Source organism: Cebus imitator, unplaced genomic scaffold, assembly GCF_001604975.1.
Source record: "Cebus imitator isolate Cc_AM_T3 unplaced genomic scaffold, Cebus_imitator-1.0 Scaffold54, whole genome shotgun sequence".
NCBI lineage: Eukaryota > Metazoa > Chordata > Mammalia > Primates > Cebidae > Cebus > Cebus imitator.
This window is the reverse complement of record NW_016107369.1, coordinates 5,446,119-5,465,757: the sequence shown is the minus strand read 5'-3', so window position 1 is coordinate 5,465,757 and position 19,639 is coordinate 5,446,119. Positions and strand designations below refer to the sequence as shown.

At 51.1% G+C, this 19,639-nt stretch overlaps 1 protein-coding gene across 2 annotated transcripts in view; it reads right to left on the bottom strand.

Moving 5' to 3' along the window:
• Positions 1-19,639, bottom strand: part of MIDEAS (mitotic deacetylase associated SANT domain protein) — a 72,227-nt gene that overhangs the window by 12,098 nt on the left and 40,490 nt on the right. For both annotated transcript variants that reach the window (XM_017528701.2, XM_017528700.2), the window contains exons 2-4: positions 11,031-12,747; positions 8,913-9,212; positions 1,457-1,802 (exon numbers count right to left, since the gene is read on the bottom strand). In XM_017528701.2, coding sequence (XP_017384190.1) covers positions 1,457-1,802; positions 8,913-9,212; positions 11,031-12,500 — 2,116 coding nt within the window. In that variant the 5' untranslated portion in view covers positions 12,501-12,747. The remainder of the gene's footprint in view (positions 1-1,456; positions 1,803-8,912; positions 9,213-11,030; positions 12,748-19,639) is intronic.

The window sequence follows — 19,639 nt, the reverse complement described above, 5'->3', positions numbered from 1 at the left end:
AAAAAAAAAAAAAAAATCTTTGCTCTTTACTGACTCTCTCCTGCAATATGAGATAAAAACCTGCAACCCTCCCCTCAGTATTCAAGACAGTTCCACTTCCATCGGTACCTCCCAACATCCGCATGCCTGAACCTGGATCCTATCTGCTTACCTCTTGGCCCCTCACTCTCCCTGTATGGTCCTACCTAAAGGCCTTTGCACCAGTCATTTCCTCTGCCTGGTGTGTCCTCCCTGCCCCAGCCCTCCTCCAAGCTCGGGCTCAGCTCGGGCCCCACCCGTCTAGAATGCTGTCCTCACCATCCCAGGCTAGCAGCCTCCGCAGGCCTTGGGGCTTCACTCACTGGCTGCAGATCCCACACTGCCGGGAAGCTCTGTTTTTCCAACTTCCAGGCTTTCATGTCAACTCTCTAATGACCCTGCATTCTCTATAGAACAGACCATGGCGTCCTGTACATTCTTGCAGCCCTCACAGGACCCAGTTCAAGGTTTTACACCCAAGTGTTCAGTAATACTCGTGGACAGACTGACCTCTTGCTGGCTGCCAGTCTGGTCTCCACAATGATTTCTTCTTCCTACAGCCTAGCCAGGGAGAAGCCTCCCCAGGAAGCAGGGCAGAAGGCTGGCCAGTCTAGGGCAAACGCTTTGCACTCACAGACACCAGGGGGCACCAGAGAGCCACACCATGGGTGAGGTCAGGGGTTAATGGGCCAAAGGCATTCATGAGCAACTTCCACTTAATCCTCTCTATCACCCTAAGGGATTGGATTATCCCATTTTGCAGAGGAAATTGATCTCTCTGTGGAGTGGGCAACATTTTTCAGCAGTACACCACCCAAGCCAGCCCAATATTTCCAAAATGTCTACTTTTGGCCAAAAAGACTGTTCGAGAGCCCCAGAGACCAGATCTACCGCAAAGAACTATGAGCAAACAGATGAGAAAGAGCCTCTGGACACCCCCTTCCAACTCTCCTAGAGATAAGTTCAAGCTGAGCCAGGGGCAGCTCAAAGCTCAAAGCTGGATGGCCAGGCATGATGCTACAGCTTTATGTGTGCTAATGCACCTGAGACCAGGAGGTGGCTATTAGGTTGAACCAAAGGAAAATTCTGCTATTTGTGAATCCAAAAATAGCTGAATATTGGAAATTTCATCATCAACCAAGTACTACTAATATCCCCATCTTAATACTGAAGAAACTGAGGCCTAGGGAGTTGAAGTGACTTGCGAAAGCGGATGTAATGGTAAACAGAATTGAGATTTGAATTCAAGCAGCTAGGCAGACCTGCCCCCTCTTGTTGAACCAGGACAACCTCCTTCTCAATCTCAAGAGAAGACAGGGCAGAGCTCCTTCTCCTAGAGTGTTCCAGCCCAATCCCCAGCAGCCCCATAGGCTGCGATGCCTCCCTGCTCAGTGTTCCAGCCCCACTCCTGCCATGGCTGAGGAGGGAGGTCACTCACTAGTCCGGAGCAGTGTGCGATGGGCACTCTTGGGCGTGATGGGAGGAGGGGCTGGGATGCTGCTGGTTGATATGATGGCATTGAAGTAGAGGCCAGAGCCTTCCCGCACAGGGCTGAGGATGGGGGGTGGTGTGTAGGGGGGCAGCTCAAAGCTCCGCTCAGAGGGGTGGTCAGCTAGACGCACAGGAGAGCGCAGGTGGCTCTGGTATGGGGTGATGTTGGAGTAGACGGGAGGGGCGATGAAAGTGCCCGCCTTGGTGGGGATGATGAGGGGCTCCGGCCTGGGCCGCTGCTTTGGTTTCCGCACAGAAGGCTCCCCCTCCAGCTTGACATTCATGTCCTCTGCCTGGAGAAGTAAAGAAAACAAAGACGGCTCAGTCCCCCATGTCCCAGGAAAAGTGAAGTCTTGACCAATGCTTGCCAGTCTCACCTTTGGAACTTAAGTCTCCCCACCACACCCACCAAGGCAAGCCTGAAAAAGGGAGTAGGTCCAAAAGCCCTTCTTATTGTCCTCTCTAGGGCAGAGGTCAGCAAACTTTTTCTGTAAAAGGCCAGAGAGTAAATATTTTAGGCTTTGTGGGCCGCATGTGTTCTCTGCTACATATTCCTTTTCTTTCCCTTTTTCTTTTTAAAACTAATCGTATAAAATTGTAATGCTATTGATTCTTAGCTCTGCTGTAGAGTGTGACAGGGCAGGAGAGCACAGTAGTTCAGGGCCCAGGCTCTGGAGCTGGACTGCTTGGACTGGTACCTACCACCTTTACTGCCACTTAAAATTACTCAATCCAGGGCTGGGCGTGGTGGCTCACGCCTGTAATCCAAGCACTTTGGAGGCCAAGGCCGGCGGATCACCTGAGGTCGGGAGTTCAAGACCAGCCTGACCAACATGGTGAAACCCCATCTTAAAAAAAAAAACAAAAAACTCAATCTCTTTGAGCATCTTCATTTTTAACATGGTGCATTCTTAATAAGTGCCTACTTAATGGGGTAACTATGAGGACTACATGAATTAATACATGGAAATTATTGACAATATCATCTGATACCTCAGTAAACACTGGCTGTTATCACTACTTACACGCCAGGCTCTGCATTAGATGAAAGCTCCTACTGTGTGCTAAGAGTGAGTTGGGCATGGGACTACAAAATGGAATGGACGAGGCCAGGTGTAGTGGCTGACACCTGTAATCACAGCACTTTGTGAGGCTGAGGTGGGGGAATCACTTGAGGCCAGAGTTCCAGACCAGCCTGACCAACATGGCAAAATCCTGTCTCTACTAAAACACAAAAATTAGCCAGGTGTGGTGGTGGGCGCCTATAATTTCAGCTACTCAGGAGGCTGAAGCACAAGAATCACTTGGATCCGGGAGGTGGAGGTTGCAGTGAGCTGAGATTGTGCCACTGCACTCCAGCCTAGGCGACAGAACTGGACTCTAACTCAAAAAACAAAAAGGAGAAAGAAAAAAAGATGGAATGGACTGTTCCTTGCAGAACTTTTGTTCTCACAGTATTAATCAGACTACGCAAAAGGCTAGCCCATGCATACTGTCAAAGGTTAGCCCTCCTACTTCTCCCTGCTAGGCATGCCTCACAGGCCTCTATCTAGAATAGAAAGGACTATAAGAGAACAGAGGCTTTCCTTTGCTCCATCCCTATAATCTCAAAGGCAGAGAACGGAGTCCTACAGGGTAAGTAACCCCAGGTTATCCCTATGCGTACTCAGTATAACAGGTAAGGTTGGCCATGTTGACTGAGTGGGCCTTAGAATAATGAGCTATTTCCCTGCCATGGCTCTCGCTCCCATAAACACCTTCCAGCAGAGGGCCCTGACTCCTGAGGCTCTGGACATGTCCTTCACCCATTTGTGTCCTCTTTTCCCTTCTACAAATTAGAATGAAATGAAACTGTTCATTCTTCTGCCCTTAGGGAAACAATATGATTGCACAGTTAAAAAAAAAAAAAATGTAGGAGCCAAAGGCCCCCCAAACTTTCTTGACAGAAATCCAACAAAAGGCTAAGCGTGGTGGCTCATGCCATCCCAGCACTTTGGGAGGCTGAGGTGGGCAGATCACGAAGTCAGGGGTTCAAGACCAGCCTGGCCAACATGGTGAAACTGCGTCTCTACTAAAGATACAAAAAATTAGCCGGGCGTAGTGGCGGGCACATGTAATCCCAGCTACTCAGGAGGCTGAGGCAGGGGAATCGCTTGAACTTGGGAGGTGGAGGTTGTAGCAGTGAGCCGAAATTGCACCAGTGTACTCCAGTCTGGGCAACAGGGGGAGACTCCATCTCAAAAAAGAAAAAGTAAAGAAAGAAATACAACGACAACAAAATCAGCTAGGTCTAATGATCTGTAATTTTATAATAAGGGATTTAAACTATTCTGAATAATTGACAATAATAGTCATTTTTTTAGGTATGGCAATACTGTTGAGATTACGTTGAAGAAGAAAGAGTCCTTATGTATTTCAGATACAAACTGAAAGGTATATATGAATGGAATGCTATAATGTTCGGGATGTGCTTCAAAATAACCTGGTGGCATGGAGAAGTAGAGGTACAGGTGAAACAAGACTGGCTATAATTTGATAACTGTGAGATCTGGGTGATGGCTAAACACTGGCATTCATTATACCCATCTCTCCACTTTTATGCATGAAAGAAAGTGTCTATAGTACAAAGAATAATAAATAATGAATGAAATAAATAACAAACACAAACTTCCTCCCATAGCCTGGTGTAGGGATTTAGGAGGTCCAAATTCTAGGGCTAGCTCTGACATTACTTGGCTGCATGACCTGAGGTACAGCCTCTTGTCTTCTCTGGACCTAGTTCCTCATCTATAAAACAGGGGCACTGAGCTGTGTAGCTACTCAGGCTCCTTCCTGCTTACTCTCAGAACAAGCTGCCCAGGCCTCCAGCCTCTACCAGAAACTTTTCCTCAACCAGAGAACAGAAACCCAGAGAGCAGAGACTGTGGTGCTCACAATCATCTTGGCGCTTCCCTGTGTATTACAGAGGCATGTAGGCCAATTCTCCAGCCGAGAAAAACCAGAAAATCTGGACTCAACGTGCAAAACACATTTCTGAAGATATCAGAGGGCAAATAGGTTGGCAAAGAATTAAAATGCCAAGATCCAAGGGAAAAGAAAAGAAAGCTAAAGAGGTCAGCCCAGTATTCGAAGCTCCACTTTCCCTAGAGGTAAATGCTATTACTGGAAGAGGCAACTGAGAGGCTGAGAAACTGAGTAGACCTTTTAAGAAATTTAAGGAACTGACACAATAAAAAATAAAGTTTGGCTGGGTGTGTTTGGCTGGGTGCGGTGGCCTGTATTTCCAGCACTTTGGGAGACCGAGGTGGGCGAATTACTTGAGGTCTGGAGTTCGAGACCAGCCTGGCCAACATGGCAAAATCCCATCTCTACTAAAGATACAAAAATTAGCTGAGTGTGGTGATGGGTGTCTGTAATCCCAGCTGCTTGGGAGGCTGAGGCAGAAGAATCGCTTGAACCCAGGAGATGGAGGTTGCAGTGAGTCGAGATCACTCCACTGTACTCTAGCCAGGGTGACAGAGAGAGACTCCCTCTCAAAAAAATCAAAAAACAAACAAACAAAATCCTGAAGTTTAGGGCTTGCCAAGGAAGGAGAGCTTGGTAAACCCCAGGCTTTGGATTGGGCCTCCAAAAAGGGCTGGTACTCACTTTTCATCCAGAATAAAGGTGAATCAGAAATAGACTAGTCCCTACATGGAATAAAGCCTAGCTTCAAATCATCTCATTTCAACCTCTGATTAAAGTAATTCAGGGCCAGGTGTGGTGGCTCACACCTGTAATCTCAGCACTTTGGGAGGCCAAGGCAGGTGGATCACTTGAGGCCAGAAGTTGGAGACCAGTCTGGCCGACATGGCAAAACCCTATGTCTACTAAAAATACAAAAATCTGCCAGGCATGGTGGCAGGTGCCTGTCATCCCAGCTACTCAGGAGGCTGAGGCACAAGACTTGCTTGAACCTGGGAGACATAGGTTGCACTGAGCCAAGATTGTGCCACTGCACTGCAGCCTGAACTTCGGAATGAGATCCTATCTCTAAATAAATAAATAACGTAATTCAGGCCAGGTGCAATGGCTCATGCCTGTAATCTCAGCATTTTGGAAGGCTGAGACAGGCAGATCACCTCAGGTCAGGAGTTTGAGACCAGCCTGGCCAACATGGTAAAACCCCATCTCTACTAAAAACACAAAAATTAGTGGGGCATGGCGGCACACCCCTGTAGTCCCAGCTACTTGGGAGGCAGACGTGGGAGAATCGCTTGAAAGCAGGAGATTGAGGCTGTCATGAGCCAAAATCGTGCCACTGCACTCCAGCTTGGGCTACAAAGCGAAACTCTGTCTCAAAAGAAAAAAAAAGAAAAAGAAAAACATATTTTCAGATAATCCAAGACTAATAAAGTTCCTCACTGCAGATATACTAAAAGAAATGCTAAGGGATGACAGTTGGAGATATGAGAAGAAATGAAAGCAACAAAAAGGATAAGTATTGGGGTAAATCTAGAATAAATAACAATGTTATAATGTCCTGCTGATGTTAAAATAAAGAGAGAATGTAAATGCATGTCGATAATGCTAAAAGTTAGGTATTGGTGGAAAATGACATTAAAGTGTTGTAAGAACTTTGCGTTGTCCAGGCCAGGTGCAGTGGCTCACACCTGTAATCCCAGCACTTTGGGAGGGTAAGGCAGGTGGATCACCTGAGGTTAGGAGTTCCAGACCAGCCTGGCCAACATTGTGAAACTCTATCTTGACTAAAAATACAAAAAAATTAGTAGAGCATGGTGGCCTGCACTTGTAGTCCCAGCTACTCACAAGGCTGAGGTGGAAGAATCACTTGAACCCGGGAGGTGGAGGCTGCAGTGAACTGAAATCACACCACTGTACTCCAGCCTGCGCAACAGAGTGAGACTTCATGTCAAACCACCCCCCACAAAAGCAACAACAAAAAACAAGAACTTTGCGTTGTCTAGGAAGAGCCAAAAGTACTAACAGATTTCAAAAAGCCAAGGATGCATGTTTTAACATCTAGCAGCCCTTCTCAACCAAAGAACTAAGTCCTAATGTCATAAGGTATTCACTATACGTAAGTTAGATTCTCTCCTATGCATTTAGCAGGATTTGGGTTTTTTAATTTTTTTTTTTTTTGGCTTTTTGTTTTGTTTTGTTTTGAAAAAAGGTCTCACGTTGTCACCTAGGCTGAAGTGCAATGGCACAATCATAGCTCCCTATCACCTTGACCTCTTGGGCTCAAGCGATCCTCCCACCTCAGCCTCCTGAGAAGCTGGGACTACAGGTGTATACCACCATACCCAGCTAACTTTTTTTTTTTTTTGGTAGAGATGAGGTCTCCTTGTGTCGCCCAGGCTGGTCTCAAACTCCTGGGCTCAAGTGATCCTCCTGCGTTGGCCTCCCAAACTGCTGGGATTACAGGCATCAATCAGCCACTGCACCTGGCCTCCTATGCATTTTAAAATGGTACTAACTATGTCCCATCCTTTAGACGATTGTGGCAATAGTTGCTCAAATCCCTTTCTGTAGGGCTTAGTTCTCTTGAAGAAATACGGGTAAGAAGAATGCTGGGGTAATCATTAAAAGAGCAATATGCAAGGATATAACTAATAAATCAACAAAATGGGGAAATGGGATAACAAATCAAATCAATCCAAAGGCAAACACAGGAAAGGCAAGATGAGAAACAGCTACAGCAGGTGGCAACTTTTGACCAAAGTATTTAAGTAGTTCCATTAAATGCAAACTGTATCAGTGGAATATTAAAAAACTGAATTCAAAGAAGCATAAAGTGGAATGGTGGTTACCGGGGTTAGGGGATGGGCCGAGGGTTGAGGAGATACTGGTCAAAGGATACATAATTTCAGTTAGGAAAAAAGAGTAAGTTCAGGAAATCTATAGTATAACATGATGACTATCATTAGTAACAATGTATTACATACTTCAAAATTGCTAAGAGAGCAGATTTTAAATGTTCTCACCACAAAAAAATAAGTATTTGAGGTAATGCATATGTTAATTTGCTTGATTATATCAGAACATCATGTTGTATGCTATAAACATGTTTTCTGTTATGTTACTTTTATTTTATTTTATTTTTGTACAGACAGGGTTTCGCCATGTTGGACAGGCTGGTCTTGAACTCCTGGCCTAAAGTGATCCACCAGTCTTGGCTTCCCAAAGTGCTGGGATGACAGGCATGAGCCATCACACCCAGACTTTATATTAATTTTTAAATAAATAAATAGAAAGAATGACATAAACTGTATCACTGCTCTAAAAGATTGGATAATAACAATTCCCAATGTATGCCACTTGAAAGATACACTTAAGTAGAAGGATATAGAAAAGATGACAATAAATGGATGGGAAAAGATGCACCCTGCAGATTCTAACCAAAAGAAAGCAAGATATCAGACAAAGCTGACTTTAAAAGGCAAAAGGGGTGGATAATGAGAAATTACTTAATGGGTACAATGTGCATTATTTGGGGAACAGATATGGATACCCTGACAGCCCTGACTTCACCACTACACAATCTATGCATGTTACAAAAATCACACTTGTATCCTATAACTTCACTAATGTAAAATAAGAAATGGCCCGGCACGGTGGCCCATGCCTGTAATCCCAACACTTTGGGAGGCCAAGGCGGGCAGATCACTTGAGGTCAAGAGTTAGAGACCAGCCTGGCCAACATGGTGAAACCCTGTCTCTACTAAAAATACAAAAATTAGACGGGCATGGTGGCACACGCCTGTAATCCCAGCCACTCGGGAGGCTGAGGCAGAAGAACTGCTTGAACCCAGAAGGTTGCAGTTAAGCTGAGATCTCACCATTGCACTCCAGCCTGGGGGACAAGAGCAAAACTCCTTTTCAAAAAAAATAAAATAAGAATAAAAGGCAAAAAGACTAAGATAAAAAGAAATTTCATAAAGTATCTAATCCAGTTCTAAATAAGCGTCTAATAACATTGCATCAAAATGTATAAAACAAATGATGACAGAACCTAAAGAAAAAGTAGACAAAGTCTCAATCTTAGAAGGAGATGTCAAGATCACAGTAGTAACAGTACAAGCAAACATCTCTAATTCCCAGCACCCAACACAGGCCCAATCAAAATTTGCTGACCTGAAAAAAGAAATGTACACATCATAGAATTTCCCAGGCAGTTTCAATTTCAAGTATAAAACTGTCTTATCCCCCATGAGGATGGGGGACATCTCCAAATGTCCCTTCTGGACATTTATCTAGAAATTTGGTTTGGAAAATAAAAATAGTATCTCTACAGGCTCCCTGATACCTTCCTATATTTCCATGTTCTCCTTTCCCCATAGGGTCCTAGGCCCCAGGGGCACTCAGGTGCTGGAGGTGTTTAGAAGGGGTGCCTCTCATACCTGAGCTGCAGCATCTGTCCCAGGAATTCGGGTGGACCGCCTGCGGGTGACGATGACCGATGGCATGTGCTCAGTGGAGTTCTGGTCAGGACCCTGCCCATCCTCATCAATACTTCCAGCCTGGGCTGCCTCAGTTGGGTCCACAGTCCGCACAGGCACAGACACTGGGATGATGAGGGGTACCATCCCGCTGTCTTCTCGCGCTCGCTTGGTGGCTAAAGCAGGCTCAGAAAACTCCACCTCACACTTGGTAGTTGAGGCCAATACACTTCTCCGCTTCTCTTCAGAGCCACTGACATCCTGGAGAAGACGGGAACAGACGTGCAGTTTAAAAGATAAAGTCACAGCCAGGCGCAGTGGCTCACGCCTAAAATACCTGCACTTTGGGAGGACAAGGCAAAAGGATCGCTTGAAGCCACAAATTCAAGACCAGCCTAGGCCACACAGTGAGACTCCGTCTCTACAGAAAATAAAGCTAAATTAGCTGAGCGTGGTGGCAAACGCCCCAGCTACTCAGGAGGCTGAGGTAGGAGGATTGCCTGGGTGACAGTGACACCCTGTCTCAATAAATAAATATATAAACAAACAAATAAAAGATAAATTCTGATTTGATCTGGGACCCTCATTCCCACTTAGTCAGTGGCTCCCAATGATCTCACAATTTGGCTTTTCCCTGACCAGCTTTTCTCCAACAAATTTTTTTTTTTTTTTTTTTTGCAGACAGGGTCTCACTGTCACCCAGGCTGGAGTGCAGTGGCACGATCTTGGCTCACTGCAACCTCTGCCTCCAGGGTTCAAACAATTCTCCCACCTCAGCTTCCCCAGTAGCTGGGATTACAGGTATGCACCACCACACCTGGCTAATTTTTGTATTTTTTTGTAGAGATGGGGTTTTGCCGTGTTGGCCAGGCTAGTCTTGAACTCCTGATCTCAAGTGATCCAACCACCTTGGCCTCCCACAGTGCCAGGATTACAGGTGTGAATCACTGAGCCCAGCTTCCTACCACACTTCTAAATACTCTCCAGTCCTTGACCAGACCATAGGTACTCCTAGGCCAAGGAGAAGTCAACAGTCAATACCAAGACCTGGGACCTAGCAGGCTTCCAGGAAGTTTTATGGTGAGAAGCACTTTGATTTATTTGTCTGTTTGTTTGTTTTTTGAGATGAAGTCTCGCTCTGTTGCCCAGGCTGGAGTGCAGTGCCGGGATCTCGGCTCACTGCAACCTCCACCTCTCAAGTTCAAGTGATTCTCGTGACTGAGCCTCCCCAGTAGCTAGAATTACAGGTGTGCGCCACCATGCCCAGCTAATTTTTATATTTTTAGTAGAGATGGGGTTTCACTGTGTTGGCCAGGCTGATCTTGAACTCCTGTCCTTAGGTCATCTGTCCACCTTGGCCTCCTAAAGTGCTAGGATTACAGGTGTGAGCCACCACACCCAGTCAGAAGCATTTACTATAGAAGAGAACAGTGTGAGGCTGGGTGCGGTGGCTCACACCTATAATCCCAGCACTTTAGGAGGCTGAGGTGGGTGGATCATCTGAGATCAGGAGTTTGAGACCAGCCTGGCCAACATGGCAAAACCCAGTCTCTACTAAAAATACAAAAATATGTCAGGCGTGCTGGCAAGTGCCTGTAATCCCAGCTACTGGGGAGGCTGAGGTGGGAGAATCACTTGAACCTGGGAGGCAGAGGCTGCAGTGAGTTGAGATTGCACCACAGCACTCTAGCCTGAGTGACAGAGTAAGATTCCATCTCAATACATACATACATACATACCCTCCACAACCTGCCTTCTTCCAGGCCCTTCCACCCTGGCCTAGAGCAAGGGTCCACAAATGGCCATCTCCTGCCACAGGTGGCTTACAGATGGGTTTTGTTTGGCCTGCGCAGTGGGTGGCACATGAAATAGTATCTAATTATTCAAAAAAAATTCCTGCGAAAGAAAGTAAGCAAGAACCATGCGGCAAGGTGAAGGGTGGTCTTTGTACTATTTCCCCACAGGCAGTTGGCTAGGGCAAAGTCTGCCTGTCCCTAGGCAAAAAGCAAATCCTGCAGCCTCCCACCTATCAGCCTGATGTCCTCTGCCAGGTCTGGCTCCACCCCATGCCACTCTCACCTTTGCATTCTGCAGCGAGGCCAGCTCCACCGCCTTCTGGGCCAGGGTCAGCAAATTGGCCTCCTGGGATGCCCGGCGCCTCCGTCTCGTGCTCTGGATCACGCCGCCCCGTAGCACCTGCCCACAGTCCCCTGTGCTCACTGCCCTCATGCCCTCCTCGATGCCCATGGCAGGAGCCTCTCGCTCCCGGCCATTGGGTGCTAGTCTCTCCCCATCAGGCAATAACTGCGACTCCCTCAGCTCCAGCGGGAATCCCAGTGCTTCAGGATGGGGCTGCCCCAGGGCGCCAGGTGGTGGCTGCTGTAGGGGCCAGTGATGTAGGAACAGGTTGCCAGTGGGCTCCTGCCCAGGTTGGGTGCCAGCCCCATCCAGGGCAGTGGGAGGCAGGATACCCTCCTTAGAGAGGCGGCGAGAGCGGCGAGGGAAAGGGATCTGGACCTGAGGTAGCGCCGGCTGCGGGGCTGACTCCTGCAGGAGGGCCTTGCGCAGTTCTGGGTTCATATCAGGGTTTGGGGGGAAGGGGTAGGGTGCCATGCTGTGGTGAGCCAGGTGGGACTGTCCTAGTGGCCCAGCTGGCTGCAGGCCAAAGTCCTGGGGTTGCTGTGAGGGTGGCTGCTGCATGGGGTAGAAGTTCTCAAAGAGTGGCATCTGGGGTAGGGCCGCCTGCTGCTGCTGCTGTTGCTGCTGCTGATGCTGTTGCTGCTGCTGATGCTGCTGTTGCTGCTTCTGCGGGGGGAAGGCGGCCACTGGGTTTGGGGGCGGTGGGCCCTGCCGGAAGACCTGCCGGTTCACCTGGTGGCCAAATGCCAGCTGGAAGGGTTGCAGGGGCAGCGACTGGTTTGGGGGTTTCTTGGCTGCATGGAAAGAATTCAGGGGTGCCTGGGGCCGCCCTACCTCCAGCTGCACCTTCTGTGGCATCATTGGCCGCACATTTCCATAGCGGTCCAGCTGTGGGCCCCCTGCTTTCTCCCGCTTCAGTGCCTCAGGGTGGTTATAGTAAGTCGGGACTCCCACTCCAGGATGAGGGCTCCCCTTGGGTGCACTGTAGAGGGACAGACTGTGGCAGTTCCATGTTGAATGGGGAGGAGGCTGGCCTGGCTGCTGCTGCCAGCTGCCGTCACTGACACCCCCACCTCCTCCGCGATCTGGGCCCCGCCCTGGAGCCATCACAGAGTTGGGCCACTTTACTGAGGCCACCTGCTGGGACAGCATGGCTGCCGAGGTCCGCTCAGGCCCATACACCACAGAGTTCAGCAGGGCCAGGCTGCTAGGAGGGGCCAGTTCCACAGGCTGAGAGGTGGAGGCTGCCCCTCCTTGGCCCTCATGTCCCACGTACTGCTCCTCCTTCACTCTGATGGACTGCTGGGGGGGCTGCAGGGGAGGGGGCTGCTCCTTGGGAGCTGGTTCCTGGCTGCTGAAGAGGGAACGCTTCCGCTTGTTCTGAGCCTTGGGCTGGGCCTGGAGGTTCATGATGTGGCCAACTGAGCCCTGGCAGTGAGATCCACTTCACCAGTCGCCCATCCCCTGGTGAAATGTCCTGCTGGAAGCTGGGCTCTAGTCCAGGGGCCAGGGAGGGCAGAGCAGGGGCAGAGGAAGATGCTGGACAATGTGGTCGGGCACTGGGATAAAGAACTGCCGGCTCTTCCTTCCTCTTCCAGAGAGGCTCTGGGGCTCAGTTACTCTTCTCAGTTCATGATGCTCCACAGAGTCCTGGTGCCTGCAGAGGGAAGGGCAGGGATAGTGTCAGCCACAGCCTCCCAAGATGCCCGAATGTCAGCACAAGTGTAAGAAAAGGGGCCTCCAAGGGCCTTCGGTCCCACCACCGCATATCACAGGGACAGGCCCAAAGTCACAGAGTAGCATTGTTGAGGCAGGAGCCAGGACCTGCAGGGGAGCTGCCAGGAGGGCAGGAGAATCAGCTGCACCTCCCAGGGCACTGTGACTCTCTTGTTCCACCACCTCACCCTCCTGGTTCAGCTCCAGGACTGCCTGCATCTGGCTGTGTTATTTGTGCACTGCATAAAGGCACATTCTGAGGGACAAGTGGAGCTGACATCCAGCCCAAGCCCCTCCAGCCCAGCTGAGAAAGGGGCAGCAAAAGCCATACTGGGTTCCCCTCTGCTCTTAACCCAGGACCCAGCCCCCTGGGTGGGCCAGACCTGGTCCTCCTGGCACACATCTGTCTATGCAGGAGCCTCCCACCAGACCCAGAAGGATCTTTGTCCAGCCAGTGCGTCCTCTGACACTCCGAGCACATCTCAGGATGGGGAAGTGTAGAGGACAGGGTCATTCCCGACATGGCCACTCCTCCTGTGCAGCCACAGGGTTGGAAGTCCCACCAGGCCCTTGTAAAAGTCCAGGGCCCTGGGTCAGACTCACCATCCATTGCACCGAGGCCTGCAGGTAAGGCCCCAGGAGGGTGTGTGCAGTCCTAGCCCCACCCTGGGAAGAGCTACTGGGTGGGGCTCTGGCTGCCAGAGTCTTCCCCAAACTTGCACAGAACCTGTTTTGCAACCCTGGCAGGCTGGAGGCAGGATCCAGGCCAAGAGCTGGTCAGCAGCTGATCCCACCCTTGCCCAACCCCAGCCCCTTCCACTGCTGAAGAGCCCCTGGCAAATAGTATAACTCAGATCGTAGAGGGTGCAGATTGCTAGAACTCAGTTCCAGAAGGTTTCTCCATGATACTGTCATGACTAAAGTACACAGTTTTTGTTTTAGTTTTGTAACTTGATTTTTTAAAACGGTTGCTATACAACAGAATCTAGACCCATATTTTACAACTTACATAGCTGCTTGCATGTATTTTTAAAGACTTTTTCTTCCCTCAGAGTGCTGATTGGGTTTTGTTTTTTTTCCTGGGAAGTTGGTGGGGGTGGGAGCTACATGGCCCACCTCTTTCCCCAGTAAGATTCTGGTACCAGGGAGGAGGGGAAGACAGCTCGGGCAGCTCAGAAGAGGAAATCTCAGGCCCTAGATGCTCCAGGTTATTGTTAGCAACCCCAGCAGCTCCCAGGAAACCCGCAGGGAGCAGCGGAGGGCAGGGCTGGGCGGGCACAGAGTCCCGACTACACCCAGTGCGGCCTGCCCCCAGCACCGGGAATGCCCCTCCCAGCCTATCGCTCCACTGCAGGCTTCCGCAGCTCCCCAGCCCCTGCGCTCCTGGAGCCTGCCTGCCTCCTGCCCGCCTGCGTGACTCACAGAGGCCCCCTCCCTATCTTTCACTTTCACCCAGCACCCAGAAAGGGAGTAACTTCCTCCTCCATTTCCTTCCTCAGCTCCCAGGGCTTGAAGAGAGTTAGAAAGACCCTCCTCACGTGCAGCCTTTGTCTTCTCATATATGAAACCAGAGGGAGGGAGAGGCACAGAGAGTAGGAGGGAATCCAAGTTACCCTGATCCCCAGCAAGAGGGCGAGTGGGGTGATTCAGACAAGAAGTAGAGAGCTGGGGGCCAGAAAAATAACCTTTCTCTTGCTTTTAAACTCGCTTTCCCTGACAGCCAACCTAATTCAGAGCAGGGACCCAAAATCACACTGGGCACCCCCGTGAAGCTGCAGGGTGGGACCGTCTGGCTCCGCCTCTCCGAGGGAACATCGAGCCCACAGAACTAGAATTGCGTGTCTGCAGAAGCAAGACAGAGGAAGGAAGAATGTGCTCCAGCCTGGCAGGCCCACGTGCCTCCAGGGGGCTGCGAGCCCCTTCAGTGGCTGCTCACATACACTCACGCCTTCCTCTGTCACAGCCCTGTCGCCTTGTGAGCCACAGCACGGGCTTAAGGCCTGGAGCAAGGGAAGGTCCACGTGGCGGGCAGGTCTGGATGCACGTGCCAGTGTGAATCTGATGGCTGTTCCAGCGCCTCTCACAGGAGGAGAAAGGGTAGAGCCAAAAGCTCCAGGACTAGCCTGCTTCTGCCCAGGGCAAAGCGCAGGGGCCAGAGGCCAGACGCAGGTTTTACAGGGGCTTACCCTCAGCTGTATGGTCAGGCCTGGCGGAGCTGGGCTGAGCTGGCCCGCCTCCCACTCTCACCCTGTATATCAAGGAGGGCCATCATTTAGGGCACCACAGCAGCCTCTGAAGCTGAGATAGAGACTTGCTTTGAAAAAATCAAGGGAGCTGGTATGGGGAAGGCTGAATCACCCCAGAAGCTTCCTGCTGCAGAGGCCTCTCTGTTACCCTCACTGAGGAGCTAAGGATGCCAGGGGCATGGACACTCAGGCCTGAAATCTCAGAGAAGAAAGGTCATTGGCTGGGGGTGGAGAGAAGAGTGGAAGATACTGGCAACGTGGGAGGAAGGCTGGAGGGGCACACCTAGGCAGCAGGGCACTAAGTAGTCACAGGAGTAATGATGATGGTGATGGTGTACCTGTGCCAGGCAAGTTGTACATGCTACATGCTTTGCATCCTTTAAATTCCCACCATGGCCTTATAAAGTAGGTGTTGCAGGTATTTACAGGTTAGCTGGATGAAGCTCAGAGGGGCTATGTAAGTTGCCTATGGTCACACAGTCATTATGAGGCAAGCCAGGACTAGAACCCAGGTCTGTCTAACTCTAAGATCAAGCTCTTCTTCCTTATCCCCAAGACATGCCTCTAAGACCCCAGACCCCTCTTCATACACCTCCCTTCCACAGCACACTCCACACCACCTCCAAGCAAGGGTTTTCTAGACACAGATATCCTTCCTCATTAGCACTGGGAAGCCCCTTACTCCCTGCCTGAACCTTTGGCAGGTGCTCTCTCCCATTCTCCCCAAATACAGTTGAGACCTTTGACCCTACAGGAAGGGAGGGCAGGGAAGGGTCTCACCACAGAGGGGTCAGCAGATGTGTGAGGTCTACCTGCAGGGAGGCCTAAAACACTTCCTCCTGCACTACCCACTCTAGCCCCTGCTCTGGGCCTAGACTCTTCAGCTCCTGCAACCCCACCCCGGGCTAAGTTGCTGCTGGTGGTGCCTCCAGCTCTCAGACCCCATGGGCTCCTCCCAGCCTACAACTCGGGGTCAGGATTATGCCACTTCCTCCCATTTCTTCTATCCCACCCCTACTGCCCTGTCCCTCAGGTGGAAGTCAAACTGCCCTTCCTCACACTGAGGAAGAGGAAGGACAACACCTCCAAAGGCTGCTGAACTACAGGCCTAGTCCCCGAGGTTGCAGGAAAGAGGATGTAATGAACTCCTGCCAGCAGCTCAGCCCTGGGACCAGCTGCAGGGCCTCTGACAACGGATGCAGGAACACTGCAAAGGAAACCCACCGTCACCACGTGGCCCCAGACACTGCAACCTGCCCTGTCAGTCTGTTTGACTGTCTGTCATGCTCTATTCACTTTTCTATTTCTCCAGGCTCCTCTCTGCTGCAACCAATCCTTGACCAGATCCACAGGTACTATGGGCCAAAGAGAAGGCAACGGTCAAGATCAAGGCCTGGGATCTAGCAGGCTTTCAGGAAGTTCTATGGTAAGAAGCACTTTCACTCTATATAGGAAAGCAGTGTGCACCAAGAAAACAAAACAGTGCTGACCCCACATCTTTATTTTGCAGACATATGAGGGAAGATACTAGAAAGGCCTCTGGGTGTTCAGTGGTGATGGTGACACCACCTCTTCCGTGATGTCAGCTCAAATACATACTGCTCCCCAAGTGCCATTAGCAGCCCAGCCACATACCCCACACTGGCTGGCCGACCTCAGGAGAAGCCAGTGAGCTATCACCACAGGGCAAGGGGTCAGGCAGTGGCCACGGGAGTGCCAAGGACACTCACTAGTCCACTTGGGGCAATCAGTGTGTCCATTTGAGAAGCAAGACTGTTGTGAGTCAAGGTCACATGGGCCAGGGAGGAGATGCTAACTTGATCTCAGCAGCTGCAGGGGCTCAGCTCTGACCTGGGGGTGAGAGTCAACCTGAGGGCCCCTGCCCTTGGAGGCTAATGTTTCAAGCTCCCACTGTTTTGGCCTGGGCCATCCCCGTCCTCACAAGCTCAGCACTAGGAAGAGGGGTGTCAAAGGTCATATGTCTGTCACCCAAGGGCAAGACAGGCTCAAACAAGGCCCTGAGTCTCCAAGTGAGTCAGTTCTCTGAGCTGTCTTAGGACAAAGTCTAAACTCCCTGCTCTGTCCACAAGTCCCTGAAGACCTTGGCTCCCGCCACCTCTCTCAACAGTCCATGCTTGAGCCAGGGCCTCCAACGTGCTCTACTTGCTTTGTTTCCAGGTCCTTGACCAGGGTGTACCCCTTCCTAGGACATCTTCTCACTCTCTTCATCTGGCCAGGTCCTATTAATCTTTCAGGTTGCAGACACTGCTTCCACCAGAAAACCTTCCCTGACCCCAGAGCTGAGACAGGAGCTGAACTACGAGCCTCTAACACAGTGTGCATGGCACACACAATCCCAGGTGCCTGCTTCGTCATCCCCAGCAGACAGCAGGCTCCACGGGGCAGGGCTGGCAGACCGTTGTACCTTGCACTCGGTTTGTATCTGCCTGTCGGGATGCTCATTCAAGACTGCACCCAAGGTGAGTCAGAACCATGCCTGGGCAGAGGCGACACTCACAGCCAGCATTCCTGCCTTGGGCTCCTGCCTGCTCCTGACTTCTGGGCTCTCTGATGCACATCAGAGCTCCTCAATATGCTGGGATGAAGTGAAAAGGCCCAGCCTGGGACCCCACCCCACCCCTGGCCCCAGTCCCTCTCCACCTATATGGAACACAAATCCTTCTCCCTGCGGGCCCACAAGCCACCTGCCCTTGATTGTCACCTGCTGCCCCACACCACATGTAGGCCAACTGGAAAAGTGCCAGCTCCACTGTTGCCCTCCACCCCACTTTTCCAGGCTTCCGCCCCCACCTAGACTGTGGCCAAGGACATAAGCCTATGGGTCTGTTTACCTCATGCCCTGACATGGCTGGGTCTCAAGATACTAAGGTCTGGCCAGGATGCCAGGGAGCCATAACAAGCACCTCCCCTCTCCCAGGGGAGCACAGCATGGCCCATCTGGCCCCCTCATCTGGGCTCACATCCTGAAAAGCTCTCTCAGACATTCTCAGGTCTCCACATACAGTCAGACTGGGTAGGTGGCCTGGAAGTGTCATCTTGGGCCGGCTAGAGTCACCCAGGCCCCTAGACAAACCTTCCCTCTGGACCCCATCTACAATAGCACACGCACCCTACCAACCGGGACTTCACGCACAGGCCAGTGTACCCATTTCTATAAGCCACGGGGCACATAAGCCCTATTGGGGGTTTGCAAACCAATAAGGAAGGAGGCTCTGATACAACAGACGTAGACCTGACTTCCACAAGCGTTATTTTCCCTGGGAGCATGAGAGAGCAAACAAGAGATCCTATGGTCAGCCCATTCCCAATCCAGAGTCCCTGGACCATCACTTCTCTGGACTGAACTTCAGCTCTGAAATGCAGAGCCCAGGCCAACAAGCCAGAGAGTCACGAGTCCCAGGGGTCTCAGCCATCAAGCTGCTCTGGATCAGAAGCTTGGCCAGGGTTCAAGCTACCTGCAGTTTGAGATTTCACACAGTAAAAATGCCAATACTGAGATACTTTTAAAGGGATATGTGTAAGAGGAATCCTTTCAGCCCCTTTGAGGCACTCTCAGGGCTCTGTCCAGGCTTCTGCCTTGATTGCTTCCCTCCCCCAAAGCCCCAGATGCCCACAGGGTGTCCATGCGAAGCTGGGATAGCAAAGTTGGCTTTGCAAGGAGGGGTGGGTGTTGGGCTGCTAATGTGGAGAAAAAACAGTCATGAGCAAAGCCGGAAAAGGATTAAGCCTCCAGGCTCAGCTTTTGCCTGCACTGAAGGGACTGCCTGCCTTCCTCCTAGGCAAAGGCCACGAATCACAGGCAGCCCAGGAAAGCCTCTTCAAACAGGACCCAGGGAGGAAGCAGACAGGTTTTGGCTTCTTCTGCAGGAGACTCAGCAGCTGTTTCTGCAGCCAGGTCCTCAAGAGACTAAACCTCTGGTGAGGGCCTCCTGGGACCACTGGGGTCCTTGGTCTGTCTCCCCACAACCCTCTCTGGGCCCTACGCGGCTCCGACCACTGGAGGCTGCTCCAGCTCCTCACTCCCCTTCTGAAAAGGCCTGGCTCCACAGCAAGGCTAGGGCAGGGCTCTCTGAAGTCTGTGCCTGAGCATCCCGGTGCCAGACTCTGCCTTGGGCCAAGACACAGATGAGACTACTCACAGGGGCCTCCCTTGACATTGCCCTGCCCAGCCCACTCCCCTACCACACTGCAGCCCTGCAGGTCGGCCTGCTGCCCCTTCATCCATTCCACAAGCATTTGCTGAGCACTTGCTGCAAGCCAGGCTCAGGGAGACACAGAGACAAGGCACAGTTCCTACCCTCCCAGAGCTTCCAGGCCGGTGGGGAGAGAGATATACAGAAACACACGCTAGGCCGGGCGCGGTAGCTCAAGCCTGTAATCCCAGCACTGTGGGAGGCCGAGGCGGGTGGATCACGAGGTCAAGAGATCGAGACCATCCTGGTCAACATGGCGAAACCCCGTCTCTACTAAAAATACGAAAAATTAGCTGGGCATGGTGGCGCGTGCCTGTAATCCCAGCGACTCAGGAGGCTGGGGCAGGAGAATTGCCTGAACCCGGGAGGCGGA